The sequence below is a fragment of the Dromiciops gliroides genome, chromosome 2 (genome assembly GCF_019393635.1).
Source record: "Dromiciops gliroides isolate mDroGli1 chromosome 2, mDroGli1.pri, whole genome shotgun sequence".
Taxonomy (NCBI): domain Eukaryota; kingdom Metazoa; phylum Chordata; class Mammalia; order Microbiotheria; family Microbiotheriidae; genus Dromiciops; species Dromiciops gliroides.
The window spans coordinates 393,634,453-393,652,371 of NC_057862.1; the positions used below are offsets into that span (position 1 = coordinate 393,634,453).

General features: G+C 41.6%; 1 protein-coding gene across 3 annotated transcripts in view; it reads left to right on the plus strand.

The window, feature by feature from the left end:
* Positions 1-17,919, plus strand: part of RGS3 (regulator of G protein signaling 3) — a 218,093-nt gene that overhangs the window by 86,486 nt on the left and 113,688 nt on the right. For all 3 annotated transcript variants that reach the window (XM_043981823.1, XM_043981831.1, XM_043981824.1), the window contains 2 exons: positions 12,167-12,363; positions 14,641-14,724. In XM_043981823.1, coding sequence (XP_043837758.1) covers positions 12,167-12,363; positions 14,641-14,724 — 281 coding nt within the window. The remainder of the gene's footprint in view (positions 1-12,166; positions 12,364-14,640; positions 14,725-17,919) is intronic.

A 17,919-nucleotide genomic window follows, 5' to 3' on the forward strand; every position in this document is an offset into this window, starting at 1 on the left:
ATAGTATTCCATTGTATTCATATACCACAACTTGTCCAGCCATTCCCCAATTGATGGGCATCTGGTGCAGCTCTTGCAGAGGTCCCAGGTGCACAGCAGGGGGCATGGGCCCCTGGAGCCCTGGGTGTGGTATGCATGGGCCCCTCAAGCCCCTGCCTAGCTGCAGCACTAGTGTAACGATTGGAATAATGCCACCTGCTGGATACTTACTGTAGAGGAGTTCTGCCCATGAAGGGAAGGTCTTTGAGGGCAAGACCAGGAGTCAGGAAGTGACGCGGGCTAGTGGGAGGAGGAAGGAAGAGACTGGCGCTCAGTCTCGCTCTCTTTCCTGGGGACGCTGGCGGAGAAGGGAGCTAAAAATGTGCTCTCCCTTTAATAGATAGAAATCTAGGCCTTTCTCTCTCTCTTTACCAAATTCTTGTTTTCCTTAATAAATGCTTAAAAGCCTAACTCTTGCTAAAGCTTATAATTTATTGGCGACCACTCATTAGATAGTCTGTCTAAAATATCTAATGAGTGGTCGCCAATAAATTATAAGCTTTAGCAAGAGTTAGGCTTTTAAGCATTTATTAAGGAAAACAAGAATTTGGTAAAGAGAGAGAGAAAGGCCTAGATTTCTATCTATTAAAGGGAGAGCACATTTTTAGCTCCCTTCTCCGCCAGCGTCCCCAGGAAAGAGAGCGAGACTGAGCGCCAGTCTCTTCCTTCCTCCTCCCACTAGCCCGCGTCACTTCCTGACTCCTGGTCTTGCCCTCAAAGACCTTCCCTTCATGGGCAGAACTCCTCTACAGTAAGTATCCAGCAGGTGGCATTATTCCAATCGTTACACTAGCACTAGCAAGGCCGGTGGATTAACTTGGCATGTGCGGGGGCACACAGAGCCTGAGGTTTGAGGGGAGAGAAGGAACATATATACAGCGGAGAAGACAGTGAAGGAGGAGGCCGGAAGATTGAGAGAACAGAAGGGACACCAGAGCGGGGAGAAAGGGAGAGAAGGCAAGAGACACTGAGAGGTCCATGAGAGAGAGAAAGCTAAAGAAGGTAGAGACACTGAGGGGGGGTGGACAGACAGAGGAAGGAACATTACAGAGTAAGGGGTTTTCAGGGTTCAGTGGCAGCAGCAGAGACGCGCCGGAAAGCACTCAGGTTGTATATTTTATTTCCCTGTATTTTTATGTTTAAATTGTATATCATAAATAAACTCTGCTTTGATTATTTAGTTAAGAGGCTTCTTAACCATTTGCTTATCAATTTGGGAGCGGAGCAAGTGTGGGGGAACTTTATAAATGGCCCATATTAAATTAATAGCAGTCAGATAGCCAGCCAGTCAAAAGCCCATAGATTAGGCCCTCCAGGTAGATTAGGCCCCCCAGTCAGATTAGGGCCCAGCAAGATAGTAAAGTATCTTTACAATAAGGATTAGAGACTTCATAACTATGAATTATTAATTCTTTCTTCTAGAAGAGACTTGGGAGGTGCTGCACCTGATGAATCCCAAGCAATATGGCAAAAGTGAAATTGACTCCTTTGTAAGAGATAGGAAATGACGAGTTACTGATATGCAAGCCATATTAAAACTAAGTCCTCTGTACACAATCATATCATCAACTAATTAAAGAGCAAAATTGACATCAGATTTCACAAACTTATTTGTAAGACACTACGGAAGAAGGTGGTAGGAGATGACGAGCACTATCCCCTTATGAGCAGCACAAAGCAGTGGAAGCAAAAACAAGTTTACAGAAAACTTGGCATGAAATCCAACTGAGCCACATCATTGGAAGAGCATCCATAGATGAAACTGGGAGGAGAACAACAAATGAAACAAATTTGTCAGTGTTTCTGTAGCAATCTCTTTTCACCCGCAGTGATAGTGGAACATCAGAATGCCTCAGTTCTTAACGTAGCTTACAAGAAAGTAGAAATGCCACTTAAGCTGATGAAGTTGGGAAGAACAGTGAGCAGTGGGACCAGACTAAGTACACACTAAAGAAATCTGGGCCAGAGGTCATAAGTCTTGAAAGCATTGTTTTGCAAGATATCTTAGGAGAGGGGAAGATACCAAAGGAATGGGAAAAAATCAAAGACATAACTGCCTACCTATATGCCTACTTTTCCCATCATATTATTTTTATGAGAATGACCTGATAAAAAAAGGAAAGACAGGCTTTGGCAATCAATTCTCTACAGATGATAACATTTCTCTATTCATGCAATTGGTTGAAAGGTTCAGAGAGCCTTTATATTTATTGCTTATTGCTTGTCAGAAGATATGACTTGGTAGAGCAAAATGGAACTTTAAAACTTGCATTGCAACATGAGTCTGTCATGCATGTCCATGTTAGGACCATTAACGATTCCTTGATCAATACAACCATTCTGCTGAGTGCTCTTTTGAGGATTGTCAGGTAAGGCACATATCAGAGAGATGTGCGCTCAGCACTGCTATGGAGAGTGTCCTGGCAAGATCCAAATGGGAGAGGAATTCCCTGTCAGAGTGAGTCTTCCGGATGCTACCATTGGCAGATGACATCGCTCTGATTACACCAAGTACCAGAACATTGCATGGTTCCCTCCAATGAGATCCATTATTGCTAAGAGGCGATTGGCCTGCCATTCTATAAAGGAAAAACTAAATGGATGAAAATTGTCTATTGTTTGGATTATGATGAATAGTTGGACAGCTGCTCCATTGAGTTGGCACACCAGCACAAATATCTGGGAGAGGCACTGCAGATGGATAGTTAGTTGAGCCCAGAATTTAACAGGAGAGAATAGAGGAGGGCTGTGTTTTGGAAACTTCATATGTGAATCTAGGAGTAGCACAGTCCCTTAGGCAAGTGTTTTATCCTCTCTGGGCCTTGGTGTTCTTGTTTATAAAATTAGAGGGTTGTATCCCTTCTCCTTCTAAATCTATGTTTATATGATCCTAAGAATCAAAGTTACTGGTGACCCAAAAGGAGATGGAGAGATGTATGGTGGTCACAAACTGGCTGCAGCATATATCCAATGATGATGTAAGTACAAGCAGGGGTGTAAAGGCTATTGGGGAAATGTTTCTCTGGAAAAGGGGAATGGGGCATGATGTATCCAACCTGAAAGTTCCTTCTGAAACCTAGAAAATCCAGAAAGGCCTAGAAGAAGGCTTTCCAGCATCTTGGGTAGTCCTTTAAGAAGGATCTGTAGGAGAACATGGACAATAGTCAGAGAGGATGAGAGCGCAGGGATCTTGCCCTGAGTGTGTCCCCATAGCAATGAGATCACAGATCTCCTGAGACTTGTAAGGGCATTGCATCTATAGTCAGAGGGCTTGGGAGTGAATCCTAGCTGTGCTTACCTTCTGCTTGATCCTGGGCAAGTCATGTAATCTCTCTGGGCCTGTTTCTTCTTATCTAAGATGAGGTTGCTGGACCACATGATCTCTGGGGCCCCTTTTAACTCTAAATCTATAATTAGTTCCTTTAAGGGGACCTTTGTAGCTAGGGAACCAGCCCCTTCCCTGTCTATATACCTGTTACCTATATGAGCAGCTTCAGGGTATCTAACAGATTTGATCTTGCTAATAATGCATAACCCCAAGGAGGGACAATTTTCCATTTTTTAGCTTGTGGAAATTGAGGCACAGAATTTGAAAGTGGGCCCAAGCATCCCATTCTCATAATGGACCTGATAAATAGGCTCCTTAAAAAGTCGACGCATAGTCTTCTAAGTGGGTCATACCACATTCTTATGAGTGCTAATTTCGGATACAGTGTTGAGAGATTCTTTGGGATAGAGAGTCCCAGATTGTTCTGTGGCACATGGACAACATGTTGTTTGGCCTTGTTTCCTGGGCAGGGGAGTGAGAAGGGCAGCAGTACACCCTCAGCATTGTCTCCTGACCTGAAAATGCCTGGTTTTAGGCTCCCAACAATTGATTTAGTCTTGCTGCCAGGGTTGGACTCAGAAGCAGTGGGAGAGAAGTGTAATTACCGTGCATGGCCAGTGGAGCAGGTGGTGGGAAAGAAAGCCTTTTTGTAATCTGGGCTTTAGGGGAAGAGGAAGAGATTGCTACGGTGAAAAGAGAATAAGCAGGAGATGAATGAGCTAAGCTGCAAAGGCCAGAGAGCTGTAGTTGGAAAGTGCTGCTGTTTAAACACACACACACACACACACACACACACACACACACACACACACACACACACAATCAAATTTCAAAGCAACCATTTTAGAGCTTCATAAGCATGTGGCTCTTAGTTCAGGTGGATGCCAAGACTTAAACAATAGTGTGCTTCTATGGGATAATGGTTTGGGAGTCTCTACAGTATAGTCTCTCAGTTTAAAACTGACTCTTTCTTCTAGGATCTGGCTCTATGAGGAAGTAAGGTAGGTACAGTGTGATTTCAGAGATGCTCAAGGTTCAACTGCCTCCAAGTACTTTTCCTTTAGCCTTTTCTTATCATGTAGATTAATATAATGTAAGGAACATTGGACTGGGAACCCAAAGACCCAGATCCTAGGTCTGCCTTTCCCACTCTATTTGTGACTGGCCAAGTCACTTTCTAGACGTCAGTTTCCTTTTCAAAATGAAGAAATTGAACTACATTATCTCAATGGTCTTTTCAAGCGCAGTGTTAGGATCTGTGATTCCAGCTTGTTAGGTCCTGAATAGGTAAAAATACATCTGCATGTATGAGGGCATTTCAGTTGGGGATAGTTAGAAACACTAGGTTGTCAATACTCTCTCTGGAGGCCTGCTGGAGGGCAGCACTCTAGGAGAGGACGAACCCAGGGGAACAGTGTATCAAGATTGGGCTTTGTTGGAGAAGAAGGGCAGGAAAGAGATTCCTAATTGACAAATTATCCTTCACTCCTCTCGCTGATAGCATTTTCTTTATTTTTCTTATACCTTCATATTGAAGATAAGCAGGATATGGTTTTTAAATTGATTTTTATTAATGGTTTTAATATTGTGCCCAGTCACACCTATCACAATTGCTGGTCAGTTTTGGAGGGAAGCCAACCGTGTCTCTTAGCCAAACAATTTCCTCCCTCCTTGAGATGTAGCAGGGTGAGTAGAGAACTCAGAACCTTGTGTTGTTTTTCTACTTTTTTTTTTTTGTGGGGCAATGAGGGTTAAGTTACTTGCCCAGAGTCACACAGCTAGTAGGTGTCAAGTGTCTGGGGTCAGATTTGAACTCAGGTCCTCCTGAATCCAGGGCTAGTGCTTTATCTACCGTGCCATCTAGCTACCCCCAAACCTTGTGTTTTGTAATCAGGTTTTTTCTTCCTGGGTGGTGGGTGACAAATTTGGTAGAGTCCCACATTGTGAAACCTTAATTTTGTGTTTCTTAATCAATTAGCAGGTAGTGTGGGACATCTGGCATTGCTTATGGTTCAGGGGCAGAGAGAAGCACCATCACAAGGCCAGGCTCCTAGCCTAAGAGGCACATTGTATAGTTTCAGTTCCTATTGTTAAATGACTGCCCAGCAGCAGCTAAAAGGCCTGTAGAAATGGCCACAGAAACCTTTTTGTACCACCTTGCCATATATATAATATATATATGTGTATGTGTGTGTGCATGTGCACCTGTGTGACCTAACTTTCTAAGGAGTTGCAATACTGTCTGTTAAAGACCGATATTTCACTTTGCCATGTTTATCTACTTGTTTAGTGATCTCCATTGATATCTGAACAGATGAAGGAAACAATACATAGTCAGAATTTCATCCCATGAGAATTCATTTTAGATGTGGTATCCAGGAACAAAATGGGGATCATCTGTATATCCAAATAGAATTCACAAGACAGTCTGTGGAATGAGGGAACATTCCTATCTCATAGTCATAAATAGTCAATGATATCCAGCATTTATTAAGCACTTCCTATATGCAAAGCACTGTGGTAAATGCTCAGGATACAAATAGAAAAGTAAGACAGCCCCTGCTCTCAAGGAATTAATATTCTTTCTTTTTTAAAAAATAAAAGTATTTTATTATTTTCCAGTTACATGTAGAGATAGTTTTCAACATTTGTTTATATAAGATTTCAAATTTCAAATTTTTCTCTCTCCCCCTCCCCTATATAGCAGGTAATCTGATATAGGTTATATATATATATATACACACACACACACATATATATAATAACATTAAACATATTTCTGCATTAGTCATGTTATAAGAGAAGAATCAGAGCAAAAAGGAAAAACCTCAAAAAAGAAAAACAGCACCCAAAACAAAAGAAATAGTATGGTCCAATCAGCATCTATATTCCACAGTTCCTTTTTTTTTCTTTTCTGAATTTGGAGAACCTTTTTTAGCATGAATCCTTTGGAACTTTCTTGTACTGTTGGATTGGTGAGAAGAATCTAGTCTATCACAGTTGATCAACACATAATGTTGATGATACTGTGTATAATGTTCTTCTGGTTCTGCTCATCTCACTCATCATCAGTTCATGCAAGTCCTTCCAGGTTTCTTTGAACTCCTCCTGCTCATTATTTCTTACAGCACAATAGAAAAGAATTCCCATTCTAATGGAGGAGACAACACACATGGAAGGGTTCACCTTTAAGTCCGATGGAAAGGTCCCATGGTCCTTAGGTGCAATGGGAAAGCAGACAGCAATGTCTCTTGTTTAATGTCATTATGTCACTTTTCCCAGAGCTTTTGGGTTCAGGGTCTGTCTCCATCAGGGGCTGAAGGAAGATGGTAGTGGTGGTTTGACTTGGCTGACACACGCTGACTCCCGTCTCTCCCTCAGGCTACCATCTAAGTTGACTTGCCTGCCCTGTGTGTGGCAGTTAGTTGGCACTTGTGGATGATGGCCCTGACAGCTGGGTCAGGAGCAGGAAAGGTGGTCAGAGGTGGCGGTTACTCTTGTGCCCATCTGCCTATTGGTGACGGTTGGTCAGCAATTGTTTCTGGTGCTGACGAAGAAGATGGGCACCTTCTCCACAGTGATTTTTCTCCTTAATTACAGCTGTGAGGTAAAAGCTAAAAGCAGGTCTGGTGATTTGGGGAGCACTGCTATGCCCAAGACTCTCGAGTTCAGGGTCCTGCACTGTCCCCATTAGGGTCTGAAGGCAGATGGTGGTTGATGGTGGTTGGACTTTTCTGGCATATGCTGCTTCCTGTCTCAGGGCGCTCTTTTACTTGAGAGAGGCTGGCTTACCCGCCCTGTGTGTAGCAGTTGGTGAGGGGATCGGCCCCTTCTTCCTAGGAGTTACTTCCACAGATAATGGCTGTGAGGGCTCTTTTGCCTGCTAGTGGCAGTTGGTCAGCTGTTTGTACTGCTGCAGACTTGAGGATATTTCCTAAGAAATTTTTGATTTTGTTTTTCTACCTTATGTCTCTTTTTTTATCACTTGATGATGTGTGAAATTACTTTGGGGATTATAGAATTTTTAAATTTTGAAGGGACCTCAGATTTTATAGATGAAGAAGCTGAGGCCCAGAGAGGTGAGATTACTGGGCAAATAGTCATAGAGACAGTAAGAGACCGAGGCCAGATTCAAACCGAAATGTGTTCAGATTCAAAATTTATTGTTGTTCTGGCAGAACTGGAGCAAGAAGTAACTCCACTTCATTCTGGACATCAATTAAAGTCAGTTCTACAGTACTACTGGGAGGTTATTCCAGTCTCGTCTTTACATATTTAGGTCTCACTGCAGATCTTTCTAGAGCGAATGTCATTGAAAGGTGATAGTTATTAGGAAGAAGAGAACAGTTTGAAATGGAAAGGAATCTTAGCCAACAAATAACGTGACCCACATCTGAACAGAAATCCCATTCATCACATCCCCGAGTTATCATTTAGAGATTTCTCTAGCCCTCAAGGAAGCCCTTTCCATGTTAGATGACCCTGATGGTTAGGAAGACTTTCCTTACATCAAATATCATTTTGCCTCTTTGTAATTTCCACTCACTGACCCTAATTCTGGTCTTTGGGGGTCGAATAGAACAAGTTTAATCTGTCTTCTATCATTCCCCTTCTACTTCGACCCCCAAGGCATTAAAAATAGACAAATAATCCAGTCCAATTCCACAAACATTTATTAAATAACTACTAGGGATTAGGAGTACAGAGACATAGTTTCAGCGGTCAAGTAGCTTACACTGGGGCATGGAATGGGTGGGTGAGTGGGTTACAGCATGTAGCAAGATAAGTAAATGCAAAGTAATTTGAGGAGGGAGAGAATATTAACAACTGGGGGAATAAGAAAAGTCTTTGAACAGGAGGTGGCACTGGAGCAAACCTCAAAGAAAGCTAAGGATTCCAAGAGGTGGAGGTAAGAAAGGAGGGCATTCTGGGTATGGGGAACTGTTGGTGCAAAACTCTGGAGGTGGGAGATGGCACTGCCTCCCACCAGTTTTCCTATGACATGGTCTCAAGGCCCTTTACTTTATCCTTCTTGTGGCACTCTCTACATACTGCCCAGGTTATCACTGCCTTTTCTAAGATAAAACTCCATACGTAGTCTCATATATCAAGTCTTGAACATTGTGCCTCTCAATTGCTACCATATCAGACTGTTGAATAATATCGAGCTTTTTATAACCTATCAAAACCTGGTGATATTTTACAGACAAATGGTTGTTGAGCTACTTGTGAGGTTGGTTTTTTGAATTTGAATATAAAACTTGACATCTATCCATATTAAGTTTCCTTTTGTTAGATTTGGCTCAACAGCTTAGTCTGTACAGATCTTTTTGGCTCTGATTCTGCTCTCTATGTTGCCCCCTCACTGAGGGTACTCATGAAACTTCTCAGTCCTCTTCTTTTCACCTCTGTACTTTCTTGGTAACCTCATCATGGATTTAACTAGCGAGTTTATCCATTGGCTTCCCAGATGGATCTACATCACTATCCCCAGTCTACTCTGCACACTCCAGTCCTTCATAACCAATTGCCTGCTGGATATTTCAAACTGGGTGTTCTGGAAACATCTTAAACTCACTATGTCCAAAACCGAACCCATCTTTCCTCCTCAACTGTCCCCACTCCCAAACTTAATACCACCATTCTTTAGCTCTCCCAGGTTTGTAATCTTGCTATTATCCTGAATTCCTCACACTCCCTCAACCCACACATGCAAATCTGGCTGTTTCTGCCTTCAGAATACCTCATACAGGACCCCTTCTCTCCATTCACTCTTGAACCTTAGCCTAGGCCCTGATCACCTCTTGCCTAGATAATTAGGACAGACCCCTAATGGTCTCTGCCTAAAGCCTCTCCCCAATCCAGTCCATTTTCCGTAAGTGCATATCTGAATATCCCCTACCCAGCTAACTATAATGGCTTCCTATTGCATCTAAGATAAAATATGTTTAGCTTTTAAAGCCATCCGCAGTAAGGCCCCAACCTTTCTTTCTAGCCTCATTGGACATTACTTCCCTTCCCCCACTCTGCTATCCATGTTCTTCTCTCATGCAACTCCATCTCCCATCTCCTTGCCTGGAATGCACTCTCTCCTTACCTCTGCCTAATGATCCATCTCTTCATTTTAAGATGCAATGGAAGCACCATCTTCTGCATGGAGCTTTTCCTGACCCTGCCAACTGCTAATGCACTCTTCCTTTCTAAACTACTTTGTTTTTGTTTTTTTAAACAACTTTGTATAAATACATGTATATGTATTTGTTAGCTTTATGTTTATGCTGTATTTTTATATCTACTCCTCTCCCTTATTAGAATAAATCACTAAACATATTAAATGCCTCCTATGTTCCAGCACTGTGCTAAGCCCTGGGAATACAAAAAGAGTTCCTGCCCCCAAGGTGTTTACAGTCTAATGGGGGAGGCAACATGCAAATATATACAAAGCAAGCCATATACAGAATAAATAGGAAATAATTAGCACTGGGCAGGCCTTGGAATTAAGAGGGATTACTGAAGGCTTCCTGTAGAAGGTGGGATAGTAGCTGGGACTTAAAGAATGTAAAGTTGGGGCAGCTAGGTGCTGCTGTGGATAAAGCACCACCCATAGATTCAGGAGGACCTGAGTTCAAATTTGGCCTCAGACACTTGGCACTTACTAGCTGTGTGACCCTGGGCAAGTCACTTAACCTTCATTGCCCCACAAAAAAAAAAAAATGGAACACAAATGGAAGAATGTAAACTCATTGCAGGTAAGGGATTGTTTCATTCTTTGAATTTGACTCCTCAACACCTACTGCAGTACCTGGTACAGTAGGCATTTCATAAATACTTGTAGATTGATTTCATTTTCCTTGCCAACTCCAGCTCATTTTGAGCATTCCTGAAATTATTCTTACAGATAGATATATACCTCATTTTGCTGTTTATTGTTACCTGTCTTTGTTTTCATTTTCTGTACATGTCTTTCTAAAATGCAAGTTAGTTGGTGGGTTTCCTGTGTATCCATACTTAATACAGTAGTTTCTTTTCTTCCTCATTGGAATTGATTCTCTTTGTATCTTTAGAATTTCATTTTTAAGAACTTCTAATTCCTTCTAGGCTAAACTCCCCAAGAGGATTTTCATCCATTTCATCCATCTATCCTTCCCCTGAACCCTCTGAAAGCTGCTCTCTCAAAATCTATGATGTATGTGTCATTATGCCTAGATTTCCTGTTCTCTATCACAAATTTTAAGGAGTGGTTGGTTTCCTCTCAGGTTTTCATTATTCCCACCTTAGCAATCAGCTCTTGCTTGTTAATGAGAATTATATTCAAGATAGATATTCCTTTTGTTTGTTACTCTACCTTTTGGAGGACAAAATTATCACTTTAGCAAGTCAAGAAATTATTTACTTTTGGCAGAGGTATCTGGATAATTGAAGTTCAGCAGGCATCTGAATAATTGAACTTTCCTGTCACTACTCAATCAAGCCTCTATGCCAAGCTTGTGATCTATTTCTCAAATTTCTCAATCATGTTCTCTTTCTGTGTAGGTAGTCTGTGGTAAACTCAGATGACAATATAACTTTTCTTTATGCCTCTGTTGATTTCTATTCAAATGATCTTTGACATTTATTTTATTTTATTTTTTTGTGGGGCAACGGGGGTTAAGTGACTTGCCCAGGGTCACACAGCTAGTAAGTGTCAAGTGTCCGAGGCCGGATTTGAACTCAGGTCTTCCTGAATCCAGGGCCGGTGCGTTATCCACTGCGCCACCTAGCTGCCTCCCCGCCCATTTTTGATCTTTATTATGCTTCCTTCACTAGTTCCCAGATTTTCTCATGTCCTTTAAAAAAATAATGTTTTGGGGCAGGTAGGTGGCACAGTGGATAGAGCACCGGCCCTGGAGTCAGGAGTACCTGAGTTCAAATCCGGCCTCAGACACTTAACACTTACTAGCTGTGTGACCCTGGGCAAGTCACTTAACCCCAATTGCCTAACTAAAAAAAAAAAAATAATGTTTTTTCACCAGTTACATGTAAAGACAATTTTTAACATTTGAAAAAATTTTAAGTTCGAAATTTTCTCTCTCCCTCCATCATGTCTTCCCTTCCTGAGATGGTAAGCAATTTGATATAGGTTATACATGTTCAGTCATGCAAAAAATATTACCACATTAGTCATGTTGTAAAAGAAGGCACAGACCCAAAAGAAAAAAAATATAAAAGACACAAAAAATTCAGAAAGTTAAAAATAGTATGCTTTGATTTGTATTCAGACTCCATCAGCTCTTTCTCTGGATGTGGAGAGCATTTTTCATCATGAGTCCTTTGGAATTGTCTTAGATAATTGTATTGCTGAGAATAACTAAGTCATTTATAGTTGATCATTGTACAGTATTGCTGATGTACAGCAGTACTGTACAGTATTGTACAATGTTCTCCTGGTTCTGCTCAGTTTACTCAGCATCAGTTCTTATAAGTTTTTCCAGGTTTTTTTAAAATCAGCCTGCTCATTATTTCTTATAGCACAGTAATATTCCATTACAATCATATACCACAACTTTTCACAAGTCTATCTCCTTAACATACAAAGCTAATTCACTCCCCTCACCTTTACCTATCCTGTTCCTTTTGAATAAGACATACCACCTTTCTGGAGCCATATTCCTGTTATGGTTTTTACCAAGACCCGAGGAGTCAAATTTGCCTTGTGTTATGATCTCTAGTTCATTTTGTTTGTTATCTACACTTTGTGAATTTGTGTCAACAATCTTGGGTGTCTGGTTCTTTTCATTTCTTCCCTCTTTGTTCCTGCAGATGAAGGGAACACTAGCAAAGGGAAATCCCACACAGGCCTGGGGAAGAAATCCAGACTGATGAAGACAGTGCAGAACGTGAAGGGCTATGGTAACTACCAGAACTGTACCATCATGAAGCCCCACAGCCCACACTCAAGCTATGGCACCTATGTGACACTGGCTCCTAAAGTCTTGGTGTTTCCTGTTTTTGTACAGGTGAGATGGTGGTTCCGGGTGGAGTGGTGTGGTCATCCTGAGAGCTTGGTTTAGACTGTCTATGAGAATTCCATTTAAAAAAGGATAAAATCATGGTTTAAGGCAATAATAACTAGTGAGTGAGGATTCTGCACTGGACTGGGTAACCCCATCCAAATGTGTGATATGTCATTTTGGATTTCAAGTAACTTATAGGAATTAAACAGGCTTTTCTTTATTGAAGTACTTATATTGTTAGGTGTGGGGAGAGGGGCAAGAGGTATCAGGAAGAGAAAGTAGGCCCTTGAATGGCTAAGGGGGACCAAGGGAGACTAAGGGAAGATATTCCCCACTTTTGTGTGTTGTCTTTATCCTTTTTTATAGGCTAGCTATCCCTATCTCCATTAGGCTGTGAATACATTTCCTGCTGATAGGCTGAATCCCACTACTGATCAGGCCAGGAGCTTTATCCTACTTAGTTCATTCCTCCCTTGGCAGCCTGATGCTCACCATCTTGGCGCCAGACTTAGTGCAGACACCTGATCAGCTTACTCCATCATAGCTTAGGACTTTTCATCTCAAGCTACCCAGAAGTCTCAGCTTCGGCGGGGACTGCAGGTGTGCACCAACATGCCTGGCCCCTACTCTTCTCCTCTAGGGATTTTTATTTTTGCCCAGGGATTGTATTTGAAGATAAGGGGGCAGGCAGAGTATGATTTCCTGCTTGTTTGGGAGCCAGTTCTTCCATATGTTCTTGATGTAAATGTAAAAGGTTCTTATTCCTCTGACTTCTGTGCTGGACACCAGCAATTTGTCTTTTAGAAATTACTGAGTAGGAGCCTTGAGATCTTAATAATGTGATTCCTACTCTGTTCTTCTCATTTGGTCTGAATTCCCAGTTTCCCCACATGTATGATTGTAAAATGATTTTCCATGGGGTCCAGCCATTTTCCCTAGACTTTCTTAGGTTGTAGTCTTATTTCCCCCTCACCTCTGACTGAAGTTGCTCCTATCCCATTGGTTATCTGTTTTGGAACCAATAGTGTCTAATATACTTTAGAAAACAAATACATTTTGCTGGCATATAGATTATATCTGTCCATTGAATTTTGTCAGCCTAGAATATGTCTTGATGTATGCAGAGCCTCATTTTTTATGTGTCCATTTTAGACTGGAAGGTAGAAATGTGTTAGGATTAACTCATCTTTTTCTTTAAGAATATCACCCAGTGCTAAGCACTTATCAGTAAGCCTCAATAAAGATTGCTAGTGTCTAGGCATCAATCTCCTCATTTTTAAAATGATGAAACAGGACCAGATCAAACTGGTCACTGGACTGGATGATTTCTAAGGTGCTCACCTCCTCTAATATTCTATGGTCTTATTATTCATTAGGAGCTGATTTAGTGAATAAATGAAATCAGACTGAATTGTATTATCTTATGTTTTTTCAAAGTGAGTACACGTACTGTTCCTGTCATGTACATTTTTATTTGGGCTGGATAGAGAAGAGGACTTCAGAGGAGATATAATAGGGAAAGATGGTACGGATTGGTTAACACTGGGACGAATTGGCCCAGAGGGCTGGGGACCAAGACTTCTGTTGGAACTCCTCGGTTTGATCAAGAAAGTTGCAGTGATGGCAATAACGGGCTTGTTGGAAGGCTTTGAACATTTGCTGGATCAAAGCCAATGGCTAGTGGAGTATGAATTTTTTTGGTTTGTGATCAGGGGATATGAGGATAAAAGAACATGATAGGGATTGCATACTGCTTAGTCAGCCTATGGAGGGAGCTAATCTGACTTCCAGAGAGATCCTCGTTCTGACTCTTAACTGAGTGGCACTAGGTTATTGATGGTGTGGGTAAGGTAACTGGCAAAGAGGCAGGCAGGGTATGGGGGGGGAGCCTAGAAAGGGGCTAAACTGTGTGTGGTTTTCCTTCCTGCCCAGAGAAAGCAGCCTCCTCAGAGCTGGCTCATGGCTCTCTGTGAGGCTGAAGTGGTATCAGCTGCAGGAGCTTCACACAAGGACAGTGGTTGCATTTTTCCCTCTTTTTTGAGGCTGTGGGCTGTGTAGGTGTTGAGCGCAAGTGGGTGGTTTTTCTCCTTTTCCGTTCTAGGCAACCAGTCAGCAACCTCTCCTCCACTGATAAAGTTATGTTCCCAGCTGCTTCAGCTAGCTCATATCTTCCCCAGCCTCCAGTGGGACCAGCCCTGACCCTGGGCTTCTCTTCTCCCTCTCTCCCCATCAGAACTCTTCATCACTAACCTGTGAGTTCAAGCTTTGCTTTGTTTTCAGCCCCTAGATCTCTGTAACACAGCTCGGACTCTGTTGCTGGCTGAGGAACTTATGCTTTATGAGGGGAGGAACAAAACTTCCAAGGTAAGATACTTAAATGAACTCACAATTACTCTTGGCACCTGACTTTTCCTCTTCCTTGCTAGAATTGGGGCCATTTTGTCGCTCTTTTATATCTCCAAAGACAGAGAAAAGAGGATAAACAGAGACCAACACTGTTGACAGGTTTGGGAGGAGGGAGAAATGGAGGTTATTGATCGAATGAAATGGAATTTTTAGCTTATTGGGAGATTTTCATTATCTTGGCACCTCCTGTCCACACTTGTACAAGTCCAAAATGTACTCTATATTTATGGGCTCCAGTTCTGCCAAGTTAAGACCGTTGAGGCTCTGTCTTGTGACTATGTCCATCTCATCCTCAGTAGCTGAGCAGCTATTTCCATTTGTTCTACACAGTTTTTGGGATCACTTCCAGCTAGCACAGTTAGTGATAGCTCTCTAAAAGGGAAATCCCCAGAACGCTATTGGGCAAGTACCCCAGTGAGTTTCATCCCTAGTCCCATTTCCAGGGACTTGGCTTGTTCCATTTCAGCCTCAAGTGTCTGACTTGATCTTGGTTACTAGAGCAGAACCTTTCTGGGAGCTGTGGATTTTGTTTCTACTTACCACAGTGAATCTGGGAATCATCTACCTTTGGGCAGCAGCCACTGCGGACCCACTACATCATGGATTAAATCCTGAGCTTGACTTTGCTGCTACACCAACTAGATTTTCACCTCTGGGATCAGAGATGGACTTTAATCATACTTTATTTTGTGGAGAGAACCTGTTGTTCTGTGTATTTCTTTTGGTGCCATTCAGGTAAAAATGGATTAAAGAAAAAAAACCCCAACAACAGTCTATTCATCCAAACGAGTGTTGTCCCTATCAAACTAGCCATTTTGGAAGAATAATCACTTATCCCAATGATGCTGCTATGGGAATTTCATCAAATATTTTAGGCACTCCCCTTTAGTAATGACCTTTATGGTTTGCAGAACACTTTTTGAATACCTTCCGTGAAAGAAGAATTGACTATGGAATTGATTTTTGGAAGTGGCCATAAGCCAAGGCTCTTTAGTGTCTAGGCATCAATCTCCTCATTTTTAAAATGATGAAACAGGACCAGATCAAACTGGTCACTGGACTGGATGATTTCTAAGGTGCTCACCTCCTCTAATATTCTATGGTCTTATTATTCATTAGGAGCTGATTTAGTGAATAAATGAAATCAGACTGAATTGTATTATCTTATGTTTTTTCAAAGATAGTATTTCCCCCCCAATTACGTAGACAATTTTCAACATTCCTTTTTTTATAAGATTTTAAGTTCCAAATTTTTCTCCCTCCCTCCCATCCTATATCTCCTTCTAGGATGGCAAGCAATCTGTATTATCTTAGTTTTAAAAATGAGGTGTGGGGGCAGCTAGGTGGCACAGTGGATGGAGCACTGGCCTTGGAGTCAGGAGTACCTGAGTTCAAATCCGGCCTCAGACACTTAACACTTACTAGCTGTGAGACCCTGGGCAAGTCACTTAATCTCAATTGGCTCACTAAAAAAAAATGAGGTGTGACAGGTTTACAGTGTACAAAGAAGGAGAACAGAAGTATTTGGAAAAAATGGCAGTGTCATTTTAGTTAGTGTACTTCTTCTCTCCAACCCCCACGGTGGCTACTTTGAAGGACAGCATTCATTTGAATGTATGAATTGTGTGTAGAATCAGTGGGTAAAGAGCTGGCCTTGAAGCTGGGAAGATCTGAGTTTAGGTCCCACTGCTGACATATACCTCACTGACTGTATGATCCTGAGAGCAATTCACTGAACCAGGGCTACTAAGCGGTATATGATAATCCTAGCTTGTTTACTTATTAAGCATTTTATAGATGAAGAAATTGAGGCCCAGAGAAGTGAAATGAATTAGCCCAGGTTATGCCATGAGCTCATGTCAGAGATGCAATGGGAACCCAGGTCTTCTGGTTTTCACATAGGTAGTCTTCTCATTACTTTATGATAATTCCTTTTATAAGGACTCCTGTCAACTTGGGACACCCTCAAAGACTTGGATATTCCCAGAACTTTTCACTACATTGCCAATCTTATTATTTTATAGTTGTTATTAAAAAAACCCCACAGAATAACTAATCATCAGAGTTGCTGAATTAGTAAGTCCCCCATAAAGCTTAAATAAGATATAAAGAAAAAAAAAGTATATGTTTAAAATCCGAGAATAGGAAATACCTGAAGCTTAATACTTGGAGGAGTTGCACAAGCCCCAAATAAAAAGACTTAAGATAAATTTCTAGATGATAGATTTATAGCAGGATGTTAAGGAGAAGGTTGGGATGTTCTGGGTATATCTCTAGGCTTTGAGAGGGGATTCCTTTACAAAATTGTAGTTGTTTAGATCAACAGAGATTTTTTTTTTTGATGTGAGGGTGATAGGAGGAAACAAGATATTCTGGCTCATTGTGATCCCTAGGAAAGGAGGCCGTGTTAAGACTTAGTTAAAGGTTGGAGCCTTGCAATATTGTGTTCCTTATTCTTTCTTAGAGGTGGGTGCTGGGGGTTGAGGTTCTGTTATGTCCCTTCCTGGATCTTTTCTCAGAGGGCTCTTGGTGGGGTTCCAACTAAGACCAGCCAGAAGAAAGTGAGATTAAAGGTCTGTCTGGACTCCACTTCTAACATTTCACCCTCTGTCACCATCTCCAGACTTTTGCCAACTCCATCCTTTTCCCTGACCTGACCTTTGGGGAAATTCTTTATTCAGTCCTTAATCACTTCCTGTCTAGACTACACTGTGATTCCTGTTTTAACAGTTTTCTTAAAACCATGCTTTTTCAATTTTGAGACTCTGGAGAGTTAATAAACTAATTTTGAGCTCTCTTCATCTCCCTGCTGTCTTTCCCTCATTTGTTGTTCACTTCTGTGCCTCTGTGACCTTTTTGGCTTGCAGACATTGTTTTAATCCTACCCACCACCCCACTGCTACCTATTTGTGGCTTGGGTTGAGGGAAGGGGAGAGGAAAGATTGAGGTGATTTTTTTGTATAAGATTTTCTTTTTTTTTTTTCCCCACTGCTCTAGCCTCCAAAGTAATTTTCCCTTGCCTCCATCTCACCTATCATCTTAAATCCTTTTCTTATATTCATGTGGGTTGTCTTATTGTTTATACTCTTCTTTCACTAATGATATTCTTTCTTTTCTCTCCCTTTCTTCTGACCCCATCTTGCTTCCCTCTTA